Raw genomic sequence first — 21,589 nt, 5'->3', positions numbered from 1 at the left:
CTTGAATGCCCTTGCTCTAATCTCTAAAGAGATAAAATCCACAATCTTTATTGGGCTGCCTGGAAAGGCTGTCACTGAGCCTCTCACTGGAGGAGCAGAACAATGAAAAACAAAGCTCTACAAGTCGAGCCACAGGAAGTGATGTCCTAATTTGGGTGCAGTTCTAAGAATACTCTTAGTAATAATTCAACTGGTTCTGTGCCTGTGAGGGACAAAATATCACAGCCTTGTGACAAAGGATTCCTTCATTTTCTTCCTGTATTTGTTACTATGGTATGGAACTCACATTTCTGTCTGATCTCCAGAGTTGAAGACGAAAGAGCACACGCACAGCTGTATCTGTAGGACGCGACAGGAGACAGCTGTGGCTCTTTCAAGGCTGGCGTAATAGGTAGAGATGTTTTGTTTTTACTTAGAGCAGTTCTGTTGACAACCACCAGCACCACTGCCACACCCTCAGACCGACCTCCCCTCCCCTGTCCCTCTGCCCCTACTGCTCCTGCTCAGGACAACAGCTGACGCTGCGTGGAAGGAGGTGGTGGTAGCACGAGAGCTTGGCTCGGGAGATCAGGTAAGACACGGCGGGAGCATATGTTATCCAAGAGGAACTTACTCTAAGAACATGGTGGAGAAATTAGTTTTGAAAAGAAGAAACACCCCTTCCTTCGATCCTAGAAGAGTAAGAAGAATCAGATAGAGATAAAAATATAGTTAAGAGGGGGCCTGGGTGACTCAGTCGATTAAGCCTCTGCTTTTGGCTCAGGGCATATTCTCAGGGTTCTGGGACTGAGCCCCGAATCAGGCTCCCTGCTCAGCAGGGGCGCGTGCTTCTCCCTCTGCCTCTCCCTACTGTTCATGCTCTCACTCACTCACCCTCTCAAATATTTAAAATCTTTAAAAATGCGGGTGTAACTTAGGAATTGAGGGAGGTTCATGCCCTAAGGCAGAGACTCCTGAACTTCCTAGGTTCTCAGACCCATACAGTTCTGCTTATTAGATGTCCAGACAATCTAACAAGTACTTATTCCTAATAATTTAGTAGCTATTTGAAAAATAAACTGGACACTCTACAGTTTATTTCGATTTCATTTAACAGCGCACACAATTCACCCATTTCAAGTGCATAATCAGTGGTTTTGAGTGTATTAGGAATGGTGCAACTATCCCATCAATTTAGAGTATTTTCACCAGCCAAAAAAAAACCCCCGTACCCATTAACAGTCACTCCTCCTCCTCCTTCCCCCTCTCTCCTCTAGGCAACCATTAACTCATTTTCTGTCCCAAAAGATCTGCCTGCTCTTGGCATTTCATGTAAATGGAATCATGGGATGCGCGTCCGCCTTCTTCCACTTGGCGTTGGTTTTCAAGGGTCAGCACCTTACGGAACGCACTGGTATTTTCTTCCTTCTTACGGCTGGATAATATTCAATTGTGGATATGCTACATGTTGTTTACCCAGTCATCAGTTGACGGACATTTGGTTTGTTTCTATTTTTTGGCTATGATGACTAATGCTTCAGCGAATACTCCTGTGTTAGTTTTTGCGTGGAACTGTTTCCATTTCTCTTGGATATATGCCTAAAGAGTGGAATTGCTGGGTCATGTGCTAACTTCGAACTTCTGAGGAATGCCAGATTAATTTCCAAGGTGCCTGCACTGTTTTTACATTCCTACCAGAAGTATGGGAGGCGTGTATTTCTCACATGCTCACTACTTACTATTATGTGTCTTTTTGATCATAACCATCCTGGGGAGGGCGAAGTGGGATCCAACTGTGGTTTTTATGTGCAATTCTCTGATGACAGTGATATTGAGCATCTTTTCCTGTGCTTATGGGCCATCCGTAGATCTCCAGAGAGCTGTCTACTCAGATCCTTTACCCATTTTTAAAAAATTAGGTCACTTGCTTTTGAATTGTACGAGTTCTACATATTCTATATACTTATCAGGTATATAGATCTTATCAGATATGATTTGCAAATATTTTCTCCCATGGATTGTTTTTTCTAGTTTTGAGTTCAACAAAAAACTTCGAATTAAAAGAAAAATACATACTTGCTTCACCTGAATTGCTATTCTTCCCCTTTTAGTAATGTATAATTTAAAAACAAGTGATTATTTTACTCCAAGCGGTTTCTCTTTGGAGACCTGAACGCCAATTTTATTTCTGCTAATACCTAGGTCTAAGGTAGTAACTTGGACAAGTCAGTTCATGACTCTCTTAGTTTTCATGCTTATAAGAAGGGAATAATGGCACCTACTTTACAAGGTTGTGTATGAAAACGAGAGCATGTATAAGCACTAAGCATAATGCCCACATCATAGGCTCCCACAAAACATGCTGACTGGCGGACGTCCAAAGATCTTTAAAAAGCACTTATACTTAAAAAAAAAAAAAAAAAAGAAAAAAAAAGCATTGCCATTTCTAGATATGTGTAAAATATTAAGTATTGTATTCACTTTATAATGGTTATTGAAGAAAGAGTAAGATGCTCTGTGCAAGATCACTTTGCATCTGAAAACACATCATGATTTAGTAATCCTGACTGTGGGTCAGTTTTACCATTCTGCAAATCTGAGACAGAAAGCAGGCGTGCTATATTAAGGATACTATGTTATGTGATGTTTTCCAAATTTGTTTTCAAGTCCCATAATGGTCTTATAAGGAAGTACCAAGTCATAATGTAATAATAGAATACACTCGACCAACAAGAAAAATCAGAGAGATTGATTACCGTACATGAGTTAGTAAAGGTTTTTTTTTTTTTTAAAGATTTTATTTATTTATTTATTTGACAGAGAGAAATCACAAAAATCACAGAGAGGCAGGCAGAGAGAGAGAGGGAAGCAGGCTCCCTGCTGAGCAGAGAGCCCGATGCAGGACTCGATCCCAGGACCCTGAGATCATGACCTGAGCCAGAGGCAGAGGCTTAACCCACTGAGCCACCCAGGCGCCCCCAGTAAAGGTTTTTAAATGTGGTTCCTAAAGACATCTGTGTATGCCTTTTATTTATTTATTTTAGATTTTATTTGTCAGAGAGAGAGAGAGAGAGAGAGACAGAAAAAGAGTGTACAAGCAGGGGGAGCTGCAGGCAGAGGGAGAAGCAGGCTCCCCACCAAACAAGGAGCCGGATGTGGGTCTTGATCCCAGGGCCCTGGGATCATGACCTGAGCAGAAGGCAGATGCTTAACCGACTTGAGCCATGCAGGCACCCCTGTGTATGCCTATTTCCTATTTTTTAATCTTATTTATTTTATTTTTTAAGGTGGGGGAGGGGTAAGAGAGAAACAGAGCGAGGGAATCTTAAACAGGCTTCAAGCTCATCACACAACCAGAGGGCTCAACTTCACGACCCTGAAATCATAATCTGAGCGAAAATGAAGAGTCGGACACTTAACCGACTGAGCCACCCAGGGGCCCCACCTATTTCTTTTAATAAAGTCACTGTGGGAGCAACGCCAACATGTATATGTGCATTTTCTCTCTCTCTCTCTCTCAAATAAACCAACCTTTTTTTTTTTCCTCTGAAGATTTTATTTATTTGAGAGAGAGAGCGAGCGCCCAAACTGGGGTGGGAGTAGGGAGGGGCAGAGGGAGAAGCAGACTCCCCTGCTGAGCAGGGAGCCTGACTCAGGTCTGGGTCCCAGGACTATGAGATCATGACCTGAGCCAAAGTCAGCCATTCAACAGACTGAGCCATCCCAGTGCCCTGGTCTTATTATTTCCTGAATCTGCTAGGTATGCTGCTGCTTTGGGAGTTCTGCATGGCTTGCCCCAGATCTTTTCACCTCCTCCCCCTCTTTCAAGTCTTTGCTGAACTGTCACTCTCTCAATGAGCCTTATCTTGACCACCTTATCACAAACTACTCAAACTACCCGCAGCACTCCCAAGCCCCCTTGCTCACTCAACTACTTTTTGCTTGCACAATCACTATACAATTTACTAACTTGTGTTTATTATTTGTCTGGTCTTCTCCTTGCAAGAAAACTCTGAGGGATTTTTGTTTACTGATGCATCCCAAAGGCTAGGCCAGAGTGGCACATTTGGACATCAAATAAATATTTGAGGACACAAACAATTTTAAAAAGGTCCCTCATATCCTTGAATGTGCTGACAGTCTGGTTGGAAGTCAGCATAAATACACTAAGAGATAAGTATCAATATAAGATAATTGGCGTGAGCTGACAAATACCAACAGAAGATATTGTTTTAGGATATTACACATGACAAAGGAACGCTCAGGAAAGTGCTTCCAGAAGTTTAGAGAGCTAATTTAAAAATCTGTGATGGGGAGTGCCCGGATGGCTCTGCTGGCTGGCCGTCTGACTCGTGAAAATCTGAGGAAAGCTACACACTCCAGGGATATGACGAACATGTACACAGAAGTTTATTACTACTAGGAGTTCAAACATTCCCCGGAGCTAGCCACGAATGCTCAATAGAGAATCCCTGGTTTCAAGTATGGTTTTCAAGCTTGGAAAGGCTTGGTGAAGGGGAGACTGAGCTAGTTCTTAAGCACAGGGTATGAAGACAGAAAGGAAAGGAAGGGCTTTCTAAGCAAGAGAAGGAGCCAAAGGTGCCGGCAGAACAGTCTGACTCTCATGGGGGATTTCTGGAATATGTAAGAATAGGCTGTGAATTCCTTGGTGTGACCTAAACAATATGGTTACTGCAAGTCACGGAAAGTCTTTGGGTAAGAGAATGCAATGTCTAAGGCACTGTTGTTGTTTTTAAGATTTTATTTGACAGAGAGAGAGAGAGAGAAAGAGACAGACAGTGAGAGCACAAGTTGGGGGGAGCAGCAGGCTTCCCAATACAGGGTTTGATTCCAGGACCCTGGGATCATGACCTGAGCGGAAGGCAGATGCTTAACTGACTGAGCCACTCAGGCACCCCTCTAAGGCACTGTTTTAAGAAAATAAATTTGGTAGTACTTTACAGGAGGAAAGTTGAGAGAAAAACTAAGATCAAGGAAGTCATTCATGAAGCTCCCATATAATGACTCAAGTCTGAGACTGGAAAGGAACTGACCAAGTTTACAGATGACTGTGAGGCACCAATCCATTCAGAAATGCCTGGCTTGGGGTGTCTGGGTGGCTCAGTTGGTTAAGTGTCTGCCTTCGGCTCACGTCATGATCCCAGGGTCCTGGAAGAGAGCCCCACATCGGGCTCCCTGCTCTACGGGAAGCCTGCTTCTCTCTCTGCTGCCGCTGTTCCCTCTGCTTGTGCTATGTCGAATAAATAAATAAAATCTTTATTTTATTTATTTTTTTAAAAAGATTTATTTATTTATTTATTTGACAGAGAGCGATCACAAGTAGACAGAGAGGCAGGCAGAGAGAGAGAGAGGAAGGGAAGCAGACTCCCCGCCGAGCAGAAAGCCCGATGCCGGACTCGACCCCAGGACCCTGAGATCATGACCTGAGCCGAAGGCAGCGGCTTAACCCACTGAGCCACCCAGGCGCCCCAATAAATAAAATCTTTAAGAAGAAGAAAGAAAAGAAATGCCTGGCTTGACAGTGACAATTAGAAACGAACTGTATTTAGGTCAGGCCCTGTTATATAAATTTCAGTGTTCTTTATTGAATACTTGAGTGTGTTGGGGGGGCACTACAAGAGAAAAACCAAGAATAGGGATTATTCAAAGGCTCTGAATGGGACAAAGGGGACAGTCTATTATTTTTGTAATAATAAAACATGCTGAATTTAGACAGAATAAAATATTTTTCCCCCTAAAGATTTTATTTATTTGACAGAGACAGATCACAAGTAGGCAGAGAGGCAGGCAGAGAGACGGGGAAGCAGGCTCCCTGCTGAGGGGAGTCTGATGCGGGGCTCGATCCCAGGACCCTGAGATCATGACCTGAGCCAGAGGCAGAGACTTAACCCACTGAGCCACCCAGGTGCCCGGACAGAGTAAAATCTTAATAGAAAGCCTGAGGTATACGGTCTTATTGCTAATTGAGGTTAATTGTGGTTAATTGAAGGCTAATGCAATTTTCCGTCTTAATTTTTGCTTGCTGACCTTTTTTCTTTTCTCCAGAAAAGAAATTCCCTGCTTTATTCCCCCTTGATGACCAGGGAACCCAGGTGGATTGCTTTGAGAGGATTCGGGATGTCACTATCCCTCAAGGCGATCACATACATATTTTCGATGTAAAATAACACAGAGGAAAGCGGGATACACCCGCGGTGACCACATTTAAGACTTCCGGTATCAATCTGACTTCCGGAGAAGAGCAGGGAACGGCCAGACCACTACAACCCCACATCCCAGCTGCGTCGGGGTCCGGGACGTAGGACCCCGCTCTCGCGGAGAGGATGACGGCGTCAGGCGCATTATGACGTCACGGGCAGCACCTGCTCGCCGTGTGATGCGGGCCGTGGTGCGGGCCGGGGCGCGGGCTCCGCGGCGGGAGAGCTCACCTCCGTCTCCGAGTTCTGCGACCCTCGGCCATGACTTGACTGGAGAACAGCTCATTCTCGCTGTAACAAATGCTGTGCCCCCCGCTCCGCCCGAATCTCCCAGAAACGCGCCTGTTCCAGCCGGGGACCCAGGGCTCCCGCACGCCGGCCCCTCCATTCCCAGGGCCCGCAGCGCGCGCACGCCGCTCCGCCTGGGGCCCTCGCAGGGGCCACCGCGGCCCCTCTCGTCCTGGTCAGGCTGCCGAGCACGCCCGTGACACCTGCTTCGACGGGGCCTGTGGTTCCGAAAGCCACTGCCCGGCCCGACGCTCCCCCTTTCCTCGAAACACCCGGGAAGGCAAACTGAAGAAACCCGCTTCGCGCCACGTCGGCCCGGGCCCTCCCCCGACCCGCACCCGGGGAGCTGTGTCCGCACGCGCCGCGCGCTCGGCCCGGCCGCGCGAAGCGGGAACCGAGGCTGCTCGGTGCCTGCTCGGAAGCGGGCCCCGGGAGGCGCTGAGGGGCTCCCCGGCCGTCGTGCGGGCGGCACAGGCAGGCCTGCGTGAGGGGCCGCGCCCAGCCTCGGGGCGCCCCGCATTTTCCGAAGGCAGAACGCCGGAGCTCCGGCGCTCGGCACCCACGTGCGCACCCCGCATGGGGGGGCGGCCCTCTCCCTCCGCTCCTCGGGGTCCCGGGTCCCCTCAGGGCGCGACCGAGGCAACTGAGGAGGCCGCTCGAGTTCTCCTCTGCGCTCCCCACCGCAGACCTACGGCCGCTTCGGCTTACCGGCTCGGTCCCGCGGGTGGCGGGGACGCGACACAGCTAACCTGACCCCCGGCCGGAGGTTGCCTCACCTGCACGGTCCCAGGGCCGCCCAGAGGCCGCGCCCGGGGGAGGGGCCTGAGGACGCCCAGTCGCCCGGAGCGCTCCAGGTGAGCACGCCTGCGCAGTCGCGCCGTAAACAAGCCCGCCCCTGCCCCTCCGCCGGCCTCCGCGGGGCTGGCTCTCGAGTGGGAGGAGCCAGGAGGAAGAGGAGGGGGAGTGGGGGGGGAGAGCGACAGCCTGCGACGGCGCCTGCGCGGTGGGCGTGATCCGGGCACTTAGGGCAGGATGAACGCTGCTTTCCAAGATGGCGACGGAGGGAGGAGGGAAGGAGATGAACGAGATTAAGACCCAATTCACCACTCGGGAAGGTCTGTACAAGCTGCTGCCGCACTCGGAGTACAGCCGGCCCAACCGGGTGCCCTTCAACTCGCAGGGATCCAACCCCGTCCGCGTCTCCTTCGTAAACCTCAACGACCAGTCTGGCAACGGCGACCGCCTCTGCTTCAATGTGGGCCGGGAGCTCTACTTCTATATCTACAAGGGGGTCCGCAAGGTACCGACCCGGGCGTCACCGGGGCCCGCCAGCGGCGCGGGCAGAGGTCGGGAGCAGGGCGGTGACAGTGGGGGCCAGGGTGACCGATAGGGGTGGCGGTCGCTCTTACTTTTGAGTGGGCCGGTAACTCCACTGGGGTGCTCCCGAGGAAGGGGGTTCACGAGTAAGGAGGGTCGTGTTGCGAAGGGGTGGGGGCTGTGGAGAGGGACCGCGGGGTGCGGGGTTCCGTCTGGGAGGCCCCCGAAGGGGCCGGCTGCCTTCGCTCTGGCCGGGTCCGTCAGGCTCTGACACCGCCAGGGAGCGGGCCTGCGAGTCCCCGGAAGAGGTGGGGTGGCCGTCTCGTCGGCTCAGACTGCCTCGCCTCCCGAGAGAGTTGGGAGTCTCGCTCCAGCTTAGAGAACAGGGGCGCGGGGCGGCTTGGGAAGGTCTGGAAGGCGGAATGCGGGCTGGTAGCGAAGGACTTGAGACTAGGTCAGAAAGGACCAGCCCGGAACCAAGGGCTGCCCCACCGCACTGACACTTCCTCGGAGCCACTCTCTCTGGTGTTAACACTTTCCCCAGAAGCGTCAGGAGGACCGCTGGCACTTTCCCCGCCGGGGAGCCTTCTCCCGAGAGATCGGTCGTAGAAGAGGCTCCTCTTGGTCCTTACAGTAGGAGAAAGACTGAGGACGCCAGTTGGGAGGTCGGAAGGGTGTTTTCAGGGAACTAAGCTGCTGCTAGGGGTTCTGTGTGAGCGTGCCCAGATCATTCTTGTCCAACGAGTCAGACTGTGTCCCAAACAGGGAGGCATGAGCCTTAAAAGCTACTTTACAAGAATCTTTTTTTTTTCTTGGCGGGCAACTTAATATTAATTCTGTGAAGCATGTAATCATCCTTTAAAAATATCTCTTCAAAAGAAGCAACTTATTAGAGCTTTTCCTTTATTGGCTATGTAGCTGTGTTCTCACTCAGAACGGCCTGGTTTTGAGGTCTGTGGTCTTTGACTTGACTTTTGGAGGAGTGAGCAAATTGATGCCTCCCACAGCACGTGGGCCCGGAAAAAGGTGGTGACAGTTTGTAAGTGTTTGGCTAGTGTGAAAGCAGATTGTCCACACTCAGAGTGAAAGTTCTCTAGGAGGTCATATATCCAGAACCAGTAAGTTTTTGTTTGGTTTCAAGAGCTGGGGACAGGACAGTGGTATCCAGAAGTAGCAAGCTGTCTCATTTGTCCCAGGTGCATCTTTTTGGTTAGTGTTTGTGAGAAGCGCTTTACTGTGTTTGAGGTATGCTGTTACTACTGAAAGTAAATCCCTTGATCTTGTTTTTTCTCTTGTGGAATTGGGAAGGTGTGAAGTAGTTAGTAGCCTAGGAGCTGAAGTTTTAGTCCTGCTCCCAACTTTTTCGCTGACTTGTTGGGTGACCTTGGATGAGTTCTTTAACTCCTATCTGCTTCTCTTTAAAGGGAGAACATTGCAGTACTCACATTGTAGTTTATAATATACTAACTGTAGTGAACTTTAAAGCTTGAAACCCTCGGTGTGTGTAAAATATAGTTAAAATAAGCATTAAGAGTGTCAGACGGGAAGCTACTATCTTGCCATTGATCCTGAAAAGAAAAATTTTTCTCTGGAAATAAGTTTAGAATTTTAAGTTACTAAAATTTATATAAAATTTTAAACGTGCTCAACAGCTTAATTTACTAGCAATTACTAGTCTCGACATTACCTTTTTTTAAAAAAAAAGTTTTCTTTGACAGTGTATAACTTCTGAAGCATTCTCTAGTGTCAACCCCTATCTGGGTCTTGTGGCCTTGGTTTGCATCATCAAACAGGTCTCTTGCTTGGAAGTATCAGAGTTGTGTTCTCTTAGCTGGGATGCTATTTGATGAAAGTGAAAAGTAGGAGAGCTTTTCAAGACCACACTCCAAAATTATTTTAAACAAGACAAATCTTAAACATGTAGATTTGGCTTTAGGTACATAAGTTATTGAGCTACATAATTTATTTTTTGTTAAATTTCGTTTTCACACGGCAACATCTTACAGCATTGAGTTGTGGACATTTTAGTTCTCTTTTAGCCATTGTAATAAAAAAAAAATTGTTTTCCTTGAATGACTTTGCATGTATTTATTTTTATTCCTGAGTAGAAGTGATAGTTTTTGAGACTGTCTTTTCTGATTTTGAAATTGAGCAGGTAATTTTCCTTACTCAAAAAACCAAAATTTACTTTTGGGGGTTAGGAGTTGTAACTGATCTTGACAGTTGGTCATTTTGACTTGTTTTTACTCATTTTTTTTATTGGGGCATACAAAGTTTTACATCAATCATGTGGATCATTCAAAAGGTCTAATTTGAATGCATACATTCAAATTTGGATGCGTACATTCAGCTTACTAATTTGGATGCATACATTGAACTTAAATCTGCCTGGAAAATAAGTGGAAAATAGGTCCTTGAGAAACTTAAATCATGGACTGTGTGCTGCCATTCCTGAAAGGAAGCATGGAGTCATGGGGGAATGGGGTGGATGAGGAGGTGGTCTCAAATCGGAGGCAAGCAGTGTACTCCTGGCCCTTTAAAGAGACGTGCAGGTCAGTTTCTAGAGCGAGAGGGGACCTTTGAGTTTTGCAGTCTCACCCTCTTGGAGAAAACCGTGGTTAGAGAAGGAGTGCAAACCTGTGTTACAGTTTTGTTTTTTTTTTTTCTTTCTTCTTATGGTCAGGAAAATGAAGCACAGCTGAGTCTAAAGAACTGTCATAGCAAGCAGGGACCGATCAAGCTTTTTGATCGCATGGATGCCATATCCTCCAACCATTTCAAGATCCGCCCCAGCATTTTGTCATATAGTATCTCGTCGAATCTTGATAGCAATCCTGTGAAGTACAAGAAAGCATCTTCTTTTCACAGTTGAAGTTCGGAATGGAGTTTCTTGTGTAAGGAAATGTAGTTTTGTGAATTTATTTTGCTTAACTGAAGATAATATGAGCGTTGATTTAGCACTGATGCTAATCTTTTCAGCAAAGATTTTAGTGACTACAGTGATGAAAATGATACCAAGTGGGGTATCTACAGTAGAGTAAGACCCTATCCTTCTCTCCAAAGAAATATCAGTTCCTACCCTTTAAACGGCAGAGGGAGAGGGAGAAGCAGGCTTCCCACTGGGCAGGGAGCTGTATCTGAGGCTGGATCCCACGAGTCTGGGATCATGACCTAAGCCGAAGGCAGATGCTTAATGACAGAAGCACCCAGGCGCCCCTGGCCTTTAAACCTTTTTATTTTTTATTTATTTTATTTAATTTTTTAAAGATTTTATTTATTTATTTATTTGACAGAGACACCGTGAGAGAAGGAACACAAGCAGGGGGAGTGAGAGAGGGAGAAGCAGGCCTCCCGATGAGCAGGGAGCCTGATGTAGGGGTGGATCCCAGGACCCTGAGATCATGACCTGAACTGAAGGCAGACGCTTAAAGACTGAGCCACCCAGACACCCCTAAACACTTTTTTTTAAATAAAGATTTTATTTATTTATTTGACAGAGAGAAATCACAAGTAGATGGAGAGGCAGGCAGAGAGAGAGAGAGGGAAGCAGGCTCCCTGCTGAGCAGAGAGCCCGATGCAGGACTCGATCCCAGGACCCTGAGATCATGACCAGAGCCGAAGGCAGCGGCTTAACCCACTGAGCCATCCAGGCGCTCAACACTTTTTTTTTTTTAAAGATTTTACTTACTTATTTGACAGATACAGTGAGAGAGGGAACACAGCAGAGGGAGTGGGAGAGGGAGATGCAGGCTTCCCACGGAGCAGGGAGCCTGATGCGGGACTCGATCCCAGGACTCTGGAATCATGGCCTAAGTCGAAGGCAGACACCCAACGACTGAGCCACCCAGGTCTCCCCACAACCTTTTTATTTTTTATTTTTTTAAGATTTTATTTATTTATTTGACAGGCAGAGATCATGAGTAGGCAGAGAGAGAGGGGGAAGCAGGCTCCCTGCTGAGCAGAGAGCCTGATGAGGGGCTGGATCCCAGAACCCTGGGATCATGACCTGAGCCAAAGGCAGAGGCTTTAACCCACTGAGCCACCCAAGCGCCCCAACCCCAAACTTTTTTAAAGAGTACTTAGCTTTCTTTTTTTTTTTTTAAGATTTTTTTTTTTTTTTTTTTAATTTATCAGAGAGAGAGGGGGGAGAGAGCAAGCACAGGCAGACAGAATGGCAGGCAGAGGCAGAGGGAGAAGCAGGCTTCCCGCCGAGCAAGGAGCCCGATGTGGGACTCGATCCCAGGACGCTGGGATCATGACCTGAGCCGAAGGCAGCTGCTTAACCAACTGAGCCACCCAGGCGTCCCTTTTTTTTTTTTTTTTTTTTTTAAAGAGGTTGTTTTACCCAAAGGTAGCTGGGTTTATTGGACCAACCTTTCATTTTATGACATCTGTTTCTACATAAATGTGAATGGCCACCATTTAGATCGCAGCTTAAACATCACTTCCATAGCTTATCATGCTCTGAATTCCCAGGCTAGATCAGTTTTCCTTGTTACATGTTCTCATAGCATCCTGAACTTTGCCTTTCTAGCACTTTTCTGAATTTGTAATTCTCTGGGCGATAATCTCTCTCTTCTTTCTTTCTTTCTTTTTTTTTTTTTAAGATTTTATTTATTTATTTGACAGAGATCACTAGCAGGCAGAGGCAGGCAGAGAGAGAGGAGAAAGTGGCTCCCCACAGAGCAGAGAGCCTGATGTGTGGCTCAATCCCAGGACCCTGGGATCATGATGTGAGCTGGAGGCAGAGGCTTAACCCACTGAGCCACCCAGGTGCCGCAATCTCTCTTTTCTATAAACAAAGCTCCTTTAGAAGAGAAACCATATGGTTTCTGCTTTCATGGTTTTCCTAGTGCCCAGCACAGTGTCTGGCATAAGGTAGGCCCTTAGTATTTATTTGTTGGGTGAATGACTGAGTACAGCACTGGTGTCCATCTATGCCATACTTAGAGTTAATTAATTAACTAACTAATTAATTAAAGTAGGTTCCATGCTGGCATGGAACCCAACAGAGGGCTTGAACTCACGACCCGGAGATCAAGACCTGAGCTGAGATTAAGACTGGATGTTTAAACAGTTGAGCTAGGGGCGCCTGGGTGGCTCGGTGGGTTAAGCCGCTGCCTTCGGCTCGGGTCATGATCTCAGGGTCCTGGGATCGAGTCCCGCGTCGGGCTCTCTGCTCAGCGGGGGGCCTGCTTCCCTTCCTCTCTGTGATCTCTTCCCTTCCTCTCTCCTACTGTGATCTCTCTCTGTCAAATTAAAAAAATAAATAAATAAATAAACAGTTGAGCTATCCAGGCGTCCCATAAGTTGTACTTCTAAAAAGATCTTTACAAGCTAAAGAGCCTGTTCAATTTTGGGCTTCCAAATAATGCGTATTTTTAGTGGCTCACATCTTTGTAAAGACATTTTAAAATTATTGTTAGGAGGTAACAAATTTAGCTTTCTTTCTTTCTTTTTTTTAAAGATTTTATTTATTTATTTGAGGGAGAATGAGTGAGAGAGAGCATGAGAGAGAAGGTCAAAGGGAAAAGCGGATTCCCCAAGGAGCTGGGAGCCGGATGCGGGACTGGATCCTGGATCATGGCCTTAGCCAAACGCAGTTGCTCAACCAACTGAGCCACCCAGGTGCCCCCAAATTTAGCTTTCTTACAACTGGGAAATTGTATAGCAAGAGACCATGAAGTAATGGAAAGTAACCAAATGATACAGATTACTTTTGATCTGTTTCTGTCAAACCACGTTACCTCCCAAATCTATGTAGTAACAGACAACTTTTTTTTTTTTTTTAAGATTTTATTTATTTATTTGATAGAGGGAGACACAGTGAGAGAGAGAATACAAGCGGGGGAGAAGCAGACTTCCCACAGGGAAGCCCGATGTGGGGCTTGATCCCAGGACCCTGAGACCATGACCTGAGCCAAAGGCAGAGGCTTAACCCACTGAGCCACCCAGGCGCCCCAGTAACAGACAACTTTTAGAAAAATTATACTAAGAACTACTTAATATTTAAATCAAACAGACTTTTATTCCGCTCCTATCTTAAGATTCTGGGACAAAAATGTGTTTCCCAGAGACGTTATTGAAGCAATTCCTACCTTAGAGGGGAGAGGAGTAGAATTAGATGGCTTCCAAGGCCTTTTCAATTCTTAAGGTTGTAGGAATCTGTGGTCAGTAGTTTTGTAATGAAAATAAACATCTTTCTATTGGGAAGATGTCTTCACATCTTGGATTCATTGCCTCCTCACTGAATGGGAATTGAGGAGTGGGGTGTGTTGTGAAAGCCAAGTGGAACATGTTGTGATACTAGGTCTTTACGCTAGAAAAGGCTTTGTATTCTTCGTGTTGCCATGAAACTGGGGCCAGAGAAGAGTCCTACAATGACAGCGCAGATATTTTCAGAGCCGGAGTCATCCAGGAGTGCAGTGGGTTGACTTGGGAGACAATGAGCATTCTGTGTGGGACATGATCTGTCTCTCTCTCAGAGACTGCAGGACCACCTGTTGGTGACTGAGGAATTCATGTTTTGTGTGGGAGGGTGAGCTAGAAGCCCTCCAAAGGTTTTTCCCGTCGGCTGGTTTTAGATTCTGGCCTGCTCTGGAGAAGGTCATGTTCATACCCTTCACTCCGTTTGTAATGATCACATCTCTCTGCTTTCCATTTCCGGTTTAGAAGGAGGCGTGGAAGATTAGAACTTTTTATATCAAATTTACTTTGAGAAATTTTGTACTTAATTTAGTAGGACACATGTGGAGTTGAATGGAAAGCTGTAGTTTTTTTCTCATTAAGGGCTGCTTAGTGTTTTCTGAAATACTGATAATTATTTTATTATTGGACTGTCACATTTTTTTTTTCAAGTTTTATTATTTTTATTTCTTTATTTGACGGACAGAGATCACAGGCAGGCAGAGAGAGAGAGAGGAGGAAGCAGGCTCCCCGCTGAGCACAGAGCCCAATCCGGGGCTCGATCCCAGGACCCTGGGATCATGACCCTAGCAGAAGGCAGAGGCTTAACCCACTGAGCCACCCAGGCGACCCGGACTATCACATTTTATATACTAAAGGGAAAGCATCTTCATTTATCACTTAGAGCAGTCTAGAGAAGCTTTCATATGACTTTCATGTGATACTTTGGTTCTCTTGACCTTGAAGAGGATGATGATGATGAGATTTTGCAGGATAGAATGGGTGGATATGAGTAATGGTAAGAAGCTCTCAGAATATGTCTGTGAAATCCAGAAGATAGGAAATATCAGGGCATGCTTACCAGATGCAAGGTGCTTTTTCAGATGCTGGGTCTCTGCCCTCAAGAAACTTGTCTTTTGTGTTTGTTATCATTGAGTTAATTTAGTGACTTCATTTATTTAAGTACTTATTGTGCTTTGGTAGAAGATTTGAGCAAGAATCAAAACAGTGTGGATTTTATCACTGACTAGTTTGGCTATATGCCTAAAGAACCTTGTTTTAAAAATAAATTTGAAGATTTTTGTAGTCTGGTGTTTCATGTCTTAGAGAACAATTTTATTTACATTTCAATGAGGTTAGTTTGTGTGGAAATACGAAATGTCCTGTTTGGTTATTTAGGAGTAAACATCAAAAATAGAAATAACTAATTGGTGGACATCCTTAATCTTCATTTTCAGGACATTTTAAATTATCTGGGAATATCAGCAATAAGTTACCTTATTCTCCTAACATTTGGCATATATTATTTATAATAGAATACAAGGTATGTCTTGTTTTAAAAAAAAATAATCCTCGGGGCGCCTGGGTGGCTCAGTTGGTTAAAGCCTCTGCCTTGGGCTCAGGTCATGATCTCAGGGTTCTGGATCAAGCCCCACATGGGGCTCTCTGCTCAGTAGGGTGCCTGCTCCATGCCCCCACCCCGCCTGCCTCTCTGCCTACTCGTGATCTCTGTCTGTCAAATAAATAAATAAAATCTTAAAAAAAAAAAAAATCCTCTGGGGCACCTGGGTGGCTCAGTCAGGTGAGCGTCTCTGCCTTCAGCTCAGGCCTCTCAGGGACCTGGGATCCAGTCCCAAGTCAGGCTCCTTGCTCAGCAGGGAGTCTGCCTCTTCTTTTGCCCCTGCCCCAGCTCGTGCGCGCGTGCGTGCTCTCTCTCTCTCTCTCTCTCAAATAAATAAAATTTAAAAAAAAAATCCTCATTCATCAAATGTTTATTGCAGAGCTGTTGTTTATAAGGTCCTGCTGTCTACTGTGGGTGATTTGAAGGTGAAGTGAGGTACCGCCGCCTGTAAAGGGCTTGTATTTCTGTGCCGATAATTGTAATGTGAAGTAGAAAGCGTGTGCTGTGCACGTGGTGTGCGCAGTGCCAGTAGCGAGTGGAGTTAAGGAGTAAAGGTGAGGTGGAGAAGTAGTTCTCTGCCCGGAAGGAGAAGGCTATTGGTTTGGATTTCACACAGATGATTTGTCCTGAAAGGTTGTATACAGATCACATTTTTTATAAATTTCAAAACTCAAATCTTTGCATTTCTAATTTCAGAAATGGTTTATCTTTGTTTCTGATTGAGGTTGAGGTGGTGATTACTCTTATTTTGTAGCATTTTTCTCAACTTCACAACTTCTCTGCCAGTTGGTAATTTGTAAATTGAGCCATGTTTTGGATTCTTGATTCTATTTTGTGATATGGATTTTTTAAAAAGTAGGGTATATTGTACTAAAAAATTCCAAATCAATCCTTGCTACACTTTTTTCTTTTAATTTTTTTTAAGATTTTATTTATTTATTTGACAGACAGAGATCACAAGTAGGCAGAGAGATGGGCAGAGAGGGAGGGAGAAGCAGGCTCCCCACTGAACAGAGAGCCCCAGGACCCTGGAATCATGACCTGAGCCGAAGGCAGAGGCTTAACCCACTGAGCCACCCGGATGCCCCTTTGCTATACTTTTAACTAATTTTGTAGCACTAGGAAAATGTAGACTTTATAAGAAAGAAGAATCACTCATGAGGAGCAAATTTATAAAGTTTTTACATTTTAAAAGCAAGAATAGGAATACTTTAGCATATCCTCAAGTAACCACATTACAGTTGATTCCGTTGGTCGGTTCCCATCCAGCCTCACTCTGGACTGCACTTGTCCTGCTACAGCAGAACGGGTACATGGGCTCATTCTCTTTACGTACTTTGATCTTCATTTCAGAGGCTCTATCCTGTCTTAATGTCTTATTTAATAAATATTTGAGTAGTTTTGTGTGAAAAGCAGTATACTAGACTATGGGAAATCAGAGATGTACGAGACATGATCCCTGACCTTGAGAGGATTATCATCCAACAAGGGAGAATAAGATACTCACTCATTCAATCTATCAAGATGTATTGAGTGGCTGGTTTGTACTGTTGAGACAATCTCTGCCATCAAGGAGTTTGCAGTCCAGTGGTTAATAAATGACTTGTTCAGCTGACATTTATTGGACGTGTGGACCCAAAGACAACTAAGACAGAGTCCCTGGCCTAAAGTACCTATAATCTGATGGCGAGAAGGACAAGTAAGTAGTGGCAAACGTGCAGATGGTGTCTGTTATTTTAGGCAGTATTTACTTATTAGTGCATTTTAAAAAAAAGATTATTTATTTGACAGAAAGAGACAGCTAGAGAGGGGACACAGGTGGAGTGGGAGAGGGAGAAGCAGGCCTTCTACGGAGCAGGGAGCTTGACATGGGGCTCTATCCCAGGACTCTGGGATCTTGACTTGAGCCAAGGACAGACGCCCAGTGAGTAAGCCACCTAGGCACCCGTTATTAGTGCTTCTCAATCTGAATGGAGTTTAGGGAATGTATCAGCCTAGATGGGAAAAAAACTCTTAACTGAATTTCAGTGTGTCCTTCTAATTATGGATCTAGGCAACACATCACAGTACTATACTAACAGACTTGTGACTTTACCACCAGTGTAAGTCACAGGTGTTTGCATATCATATTGTGATTGTTGCGGATATGTCAGATGTCACTTAGACACATCACTGCTTCCAAATTACATTAGTTAGTGGATTTGCACGAAGATCGTTATTCAGTGGGAAATAAACTTTAAAGATCCTAAATTTGGGGGTTCCTGGGTGGCTCAGTTGTTAAGGGTTTGCCTTTGGCTCACATCATGATCCTGGGATCCTGGGATGGAGCCCCACATCCGGCTTTCTGCTTAGTGGGGAGTCTGCTTCTCCCTCTCCTGCTCCTCCCCCTGCTTGTGCTCTCTCTCTCTCAAATAAATAAATAAAATATTAAAAAAAAATGTTGGGGGCACCTGGGTGGCTCAGTGGGTTAAAGCCTCTGCCTTCAGCTCAGGTCGTGATCTCAGGGTCCTGGGATAGAGCCTTACATCGGGCTCTGCTCAGCAGGGAACCTGGTTCTTCCTCTCTCTCTGTCTGCCTCTCTGCCTACTTGTGATCTCTGTCTGTCAAATAAATAAATAAAATCTTCAAAAAAAATGTTGACTATATCCTAACTTCCGAAACTCTTAGTGTGGTTTTTAAAATGTTTGTATTTTCTTTATGTATTTTCTTTCTTAATGTATTAAGATTAATGTATTTTCTTTCTTTTGGTACTACTTGTGAGGTAATGTGCTATGTTAGTATATAGTTGTCCTGCAGGACCCCTCCTAGCATGTTCTCCTCTTCCAGGTTGTATCAGCACCATCTCTGTTGGACCCTCATTCCTGCCTTCATTTCTCAGTGATTTTGGCTCCTGCGGTACTGCCCCTCTCTCTAGGATACTCCTGTCTTAAATGCTGTGCTTAGTCCTTAGAACCCCTTGCACTCACTCTCAGTTCTAACCCTGGCTCAATCGAATCCTACAGCAAAAGGCAAGAAGTCCTTCTGGGCCCTCACCCACTTGATACCTAGCCTTTGCCTCTGGCAGCTACTGCCCCAGTTTCTCAGCTGCTTAGAGCAAAGCTCCTCTAGGTGTCCCAAGTTTTCCGGACCCTCAAAGTGTGGCACACAGACTAGTGCCACCAGTGTCGCCCCCTGAGAATTTGTGGAAAGTACAGAATTAGGCCTCATTCCAGGTTTACTGACCCAAACTCTGTCTGGGTGCTCGCGGAAGTTGGAGAGGCGTGGTCCTTGCTGGCTTTCTTAGGTTCTTCACTGCCTCTTCGGACTTGGTCCAGCAAAATCATTGTACCTTCCTGCCATCTATTTTAAGCACATAATTCAATGATTTTTAGCAAACTTACCAAGTTGCACAACTGTTACCATAATTCAGTTTTAGAACATGAGGGATTGTTTTTAAATTTCATTTTGTGTAAGTTTCAGTTATGCTATGTGAATAAAATCTAGAGATCTGCTGTACGCCATTAACTTTAGTTAATAACATGGTCCTTTGTGCTTCAGGATGTTAAGACGGTAGACCTCATGTTGTGTTCTCTCAACAGAAATAAAAATGAAGGGACATAAGGAAACTTTGGGAGGTGTTGGGTGTGTCTGTTACCTTGGTTATGGTGATGGTATCATGGGTGTTTGCTTTAGGTCCAAACTTATCAAACATACACATTTAATATGTGCAATTCCTTGTAGATCTATTAGTCCTCAGTAAATCTGTTAGGAAATACATTTGATGTTGTGTTTTGATTATATAAAACATCTATGTGGTTCCAACATCAAGATGATAAAACAAGGTTCTGTTCAGAGAGGTTTAGCTTGTCCTCCCTGCAAAGTTCCCTCCCTCTCCTTATAATCATTTCATTTTTTTTTTTAATTTTATTTATTTATTTGAAAGACAGAGATCACAAGTAGGCAGAGAGGCAGGCAGAGAGAGAGAGAGAGGGAAGCAGGCTTCCTGCGGAGCAGGGAGCCCGATGCGGGGCTCGATCCCAGGACCCTGAGATCATGACCCGAGCCAAAGGCAGCAGCCCAAACCACTGAGCCACCCAGGCGCCCCATTTCATTTGTTTTTGACTCATCCTTCTGTTGCTGTAAGAGTGAGATGACATTTGAACAGAAAAGTTGAGTGAGCATACTGTGTATGATATTTTTCATCTTGTTTTTTTCTGCTTAATGATATATTTTTTTTTTTAAAGATTTTTATTTATTTATTTGTCAGAGAGAGAGTGAGTGAGAGCGAGCACAGGCAGACAGAGTGGAAGGAAGAGTCAGAGGGAGAAGCAGGCTCCCTGCAGAGCAAGGAGCCCGATGTGGGACTCGATCCCAGGACGCTGGGATCATGACCTGAGCCGAAAGCAGCTGCTTTAACCAACTGAGCCACCCAGGCGCCCCATTTCATTTGTTTTTGACTCATCCTTCTGTTGCTGTAAGAGTGAGATGACATTTGAACAGAAAAGTTGAGTGAGCATACTGTGTATGATATTTTTCATCTTGTTTTTTTCTGCTTAATGATATATTTTGCTTTTTAAAGATTTTTATTTATTTATTTGTCAGAGAGAGAGTGAGTGAGAGCGAGCACAGGCAGACAGAGTGGAAGGAAGAGTCAGAGGGAGAAGCAGGCTCCCTGCAGAGCAAGGAGCCCGATGTGGGACTCGATCCCAGGACGCTGGGATCATGACCTGAGCCGAAAGCAGCTGCTTTAACCAACTGAGCCACCCAGGCGTCCCTGCTTAATGATATATTTTGGAGATCTTACCATATTAGTAAATTGAGAGTTTCCTCACTTTTTTTCTTATAATGGCTTTCTACTTCATGCTGTGGATATGTATCACATTTATTTAACCAAATGATTCTTTTTTTTTTTTTTTTTAAGATTTTATTTATTTATGTGACAGAGAGAAGCAGTGAGAGAGGGACCACAAACAGGGGGAGTGGGAGAGGGAGAAGCAAGCTTCCCACTGAGCAGGAAGCCGGATGTGGGGCTGGATCCCAGGACCTTGGGATCATCACTTGAGCTGAAGGCAGATGCTTAATCACTGAGCTACCCAGGTGCCCTTAACCAGATGATTTTTTTTTTTTTAAAGATTTTATTTATTTATTTGACAGAGAGAAATCACAAGTAGATGGAGAGGCAGGCAGAGAGAGAGAGAGAGGGAAGCAGGCTTCCCGCCGAGCAGAGAGCCCGATGCGGGACTCGATCCCAGGACCCTGAGATCATGACCTGAGCCGAAGGCAGCGGCTTAACCCACTGAGCCACCCAGGCGCCCATGATGATTTATTTTTTTAACTGACAGAGATCACAAGCAGGCAGAGAAGCAGGCAGAGAGAGAGGAGGAAGCAGGCTCCCTGCTGAGCAAAGAGCCAGATGCAGGGCTTGATCTCAGGACCCTGTGATCATGACCTGAGCTGAAGGCAGAGGCTTTAACCCACTGAGCCACCCAGGTGCCCATGTATGTATGTATGTATGTATGTATATATATATATATTTTTGTTGTTGTTGTTGTTGTTGTTGTTGTTAAGATTTTATTTGTTTGAGCATGAGAGAGAGCGAATGCCTGTGCAAGCCAGAGGACCTGTAGGCAGTGGGATAAGCAGGCTTCCCACCAAGTAGGGAGCGCAGTACAGGACTCTGTTCCAGGACCCCGGATCATGACCTGAGTCAAAGGCAGACGCTTAACCTACTGAGCCACCCAGGCATCCTTGGCATATATATTTTTGATAGATATCATCAAATTGTCCCCCAGAGGGAGGGGTTGTACTATTCTTACTCACACATGAGAGTACCTGTTTCAGCACAGCTTCCCCAACAGGGCGTGTTGTCAAACTTGAGTTTGATCTGATAGGTGAGAAATTAGTGTTAATTTTGTTTGTTTTTCCCTTGTGAAGAGAACATCTTTGAGCATTTTTCATATAGAAAGATGTAAGAATAGAATTATTTCTTTTTCTATGAACT

General features: G+C 45.4%; 1 protein-coding gene across 13 annotated transcripts in view; it reads left to right on the top strand.

Annotated features, from left to right (window-relative positions):
• The first annotated feature begins 517 nt into the window (after positions 1-517).
• The window catches only part of WDR20 (WD repeat domain 20), a 73,654-nt gene continuing 52,582 nt past the window's right edge, over positions 518-21,589 (top strand). For 2 of the 13 annotated variants that reach the window (XR_014313472.1, XM_082737477.1), the window contains exons 1-2: positions 7,440-7,785; positions 10,486-10,696. Coding sequence is in view for 9 of the 13 variants with exons in the window: in XM_082737477.1 (XP_082593603.1) it covers positions 7,537-7,785; positions 10,486-10,674 (438 nt within the window). In the remaining 4 variants the exon portion in view is untranslated. Of the gene's footprint in view, positions 572-6,045; positions 7,786-8,943; positions 9,068-10,485; positions 10,697-21,589 lie in introns of those variants that run through there. The other 11 variants (XR_014313471.1, XM_082737468.1, XM_082737473.1 and 8 more) reach the window with 9 other exon arrangements.

This window comes from Mustela nivalis (assembly GCF_964662115.1).
Source record: "Mustela nivalis genome assembly, chromosome: 6".
Classification (NCBI taxonomy): domain Eukaryota; kingdom Metazoa; phylum Chordata; class Mammalia; order Carnivora; family Mustelidae; genus Mustela; species Mustela nivalis.
This window is presented reverse-complemented; position numbering and strand designations above follow the sequence as displayed.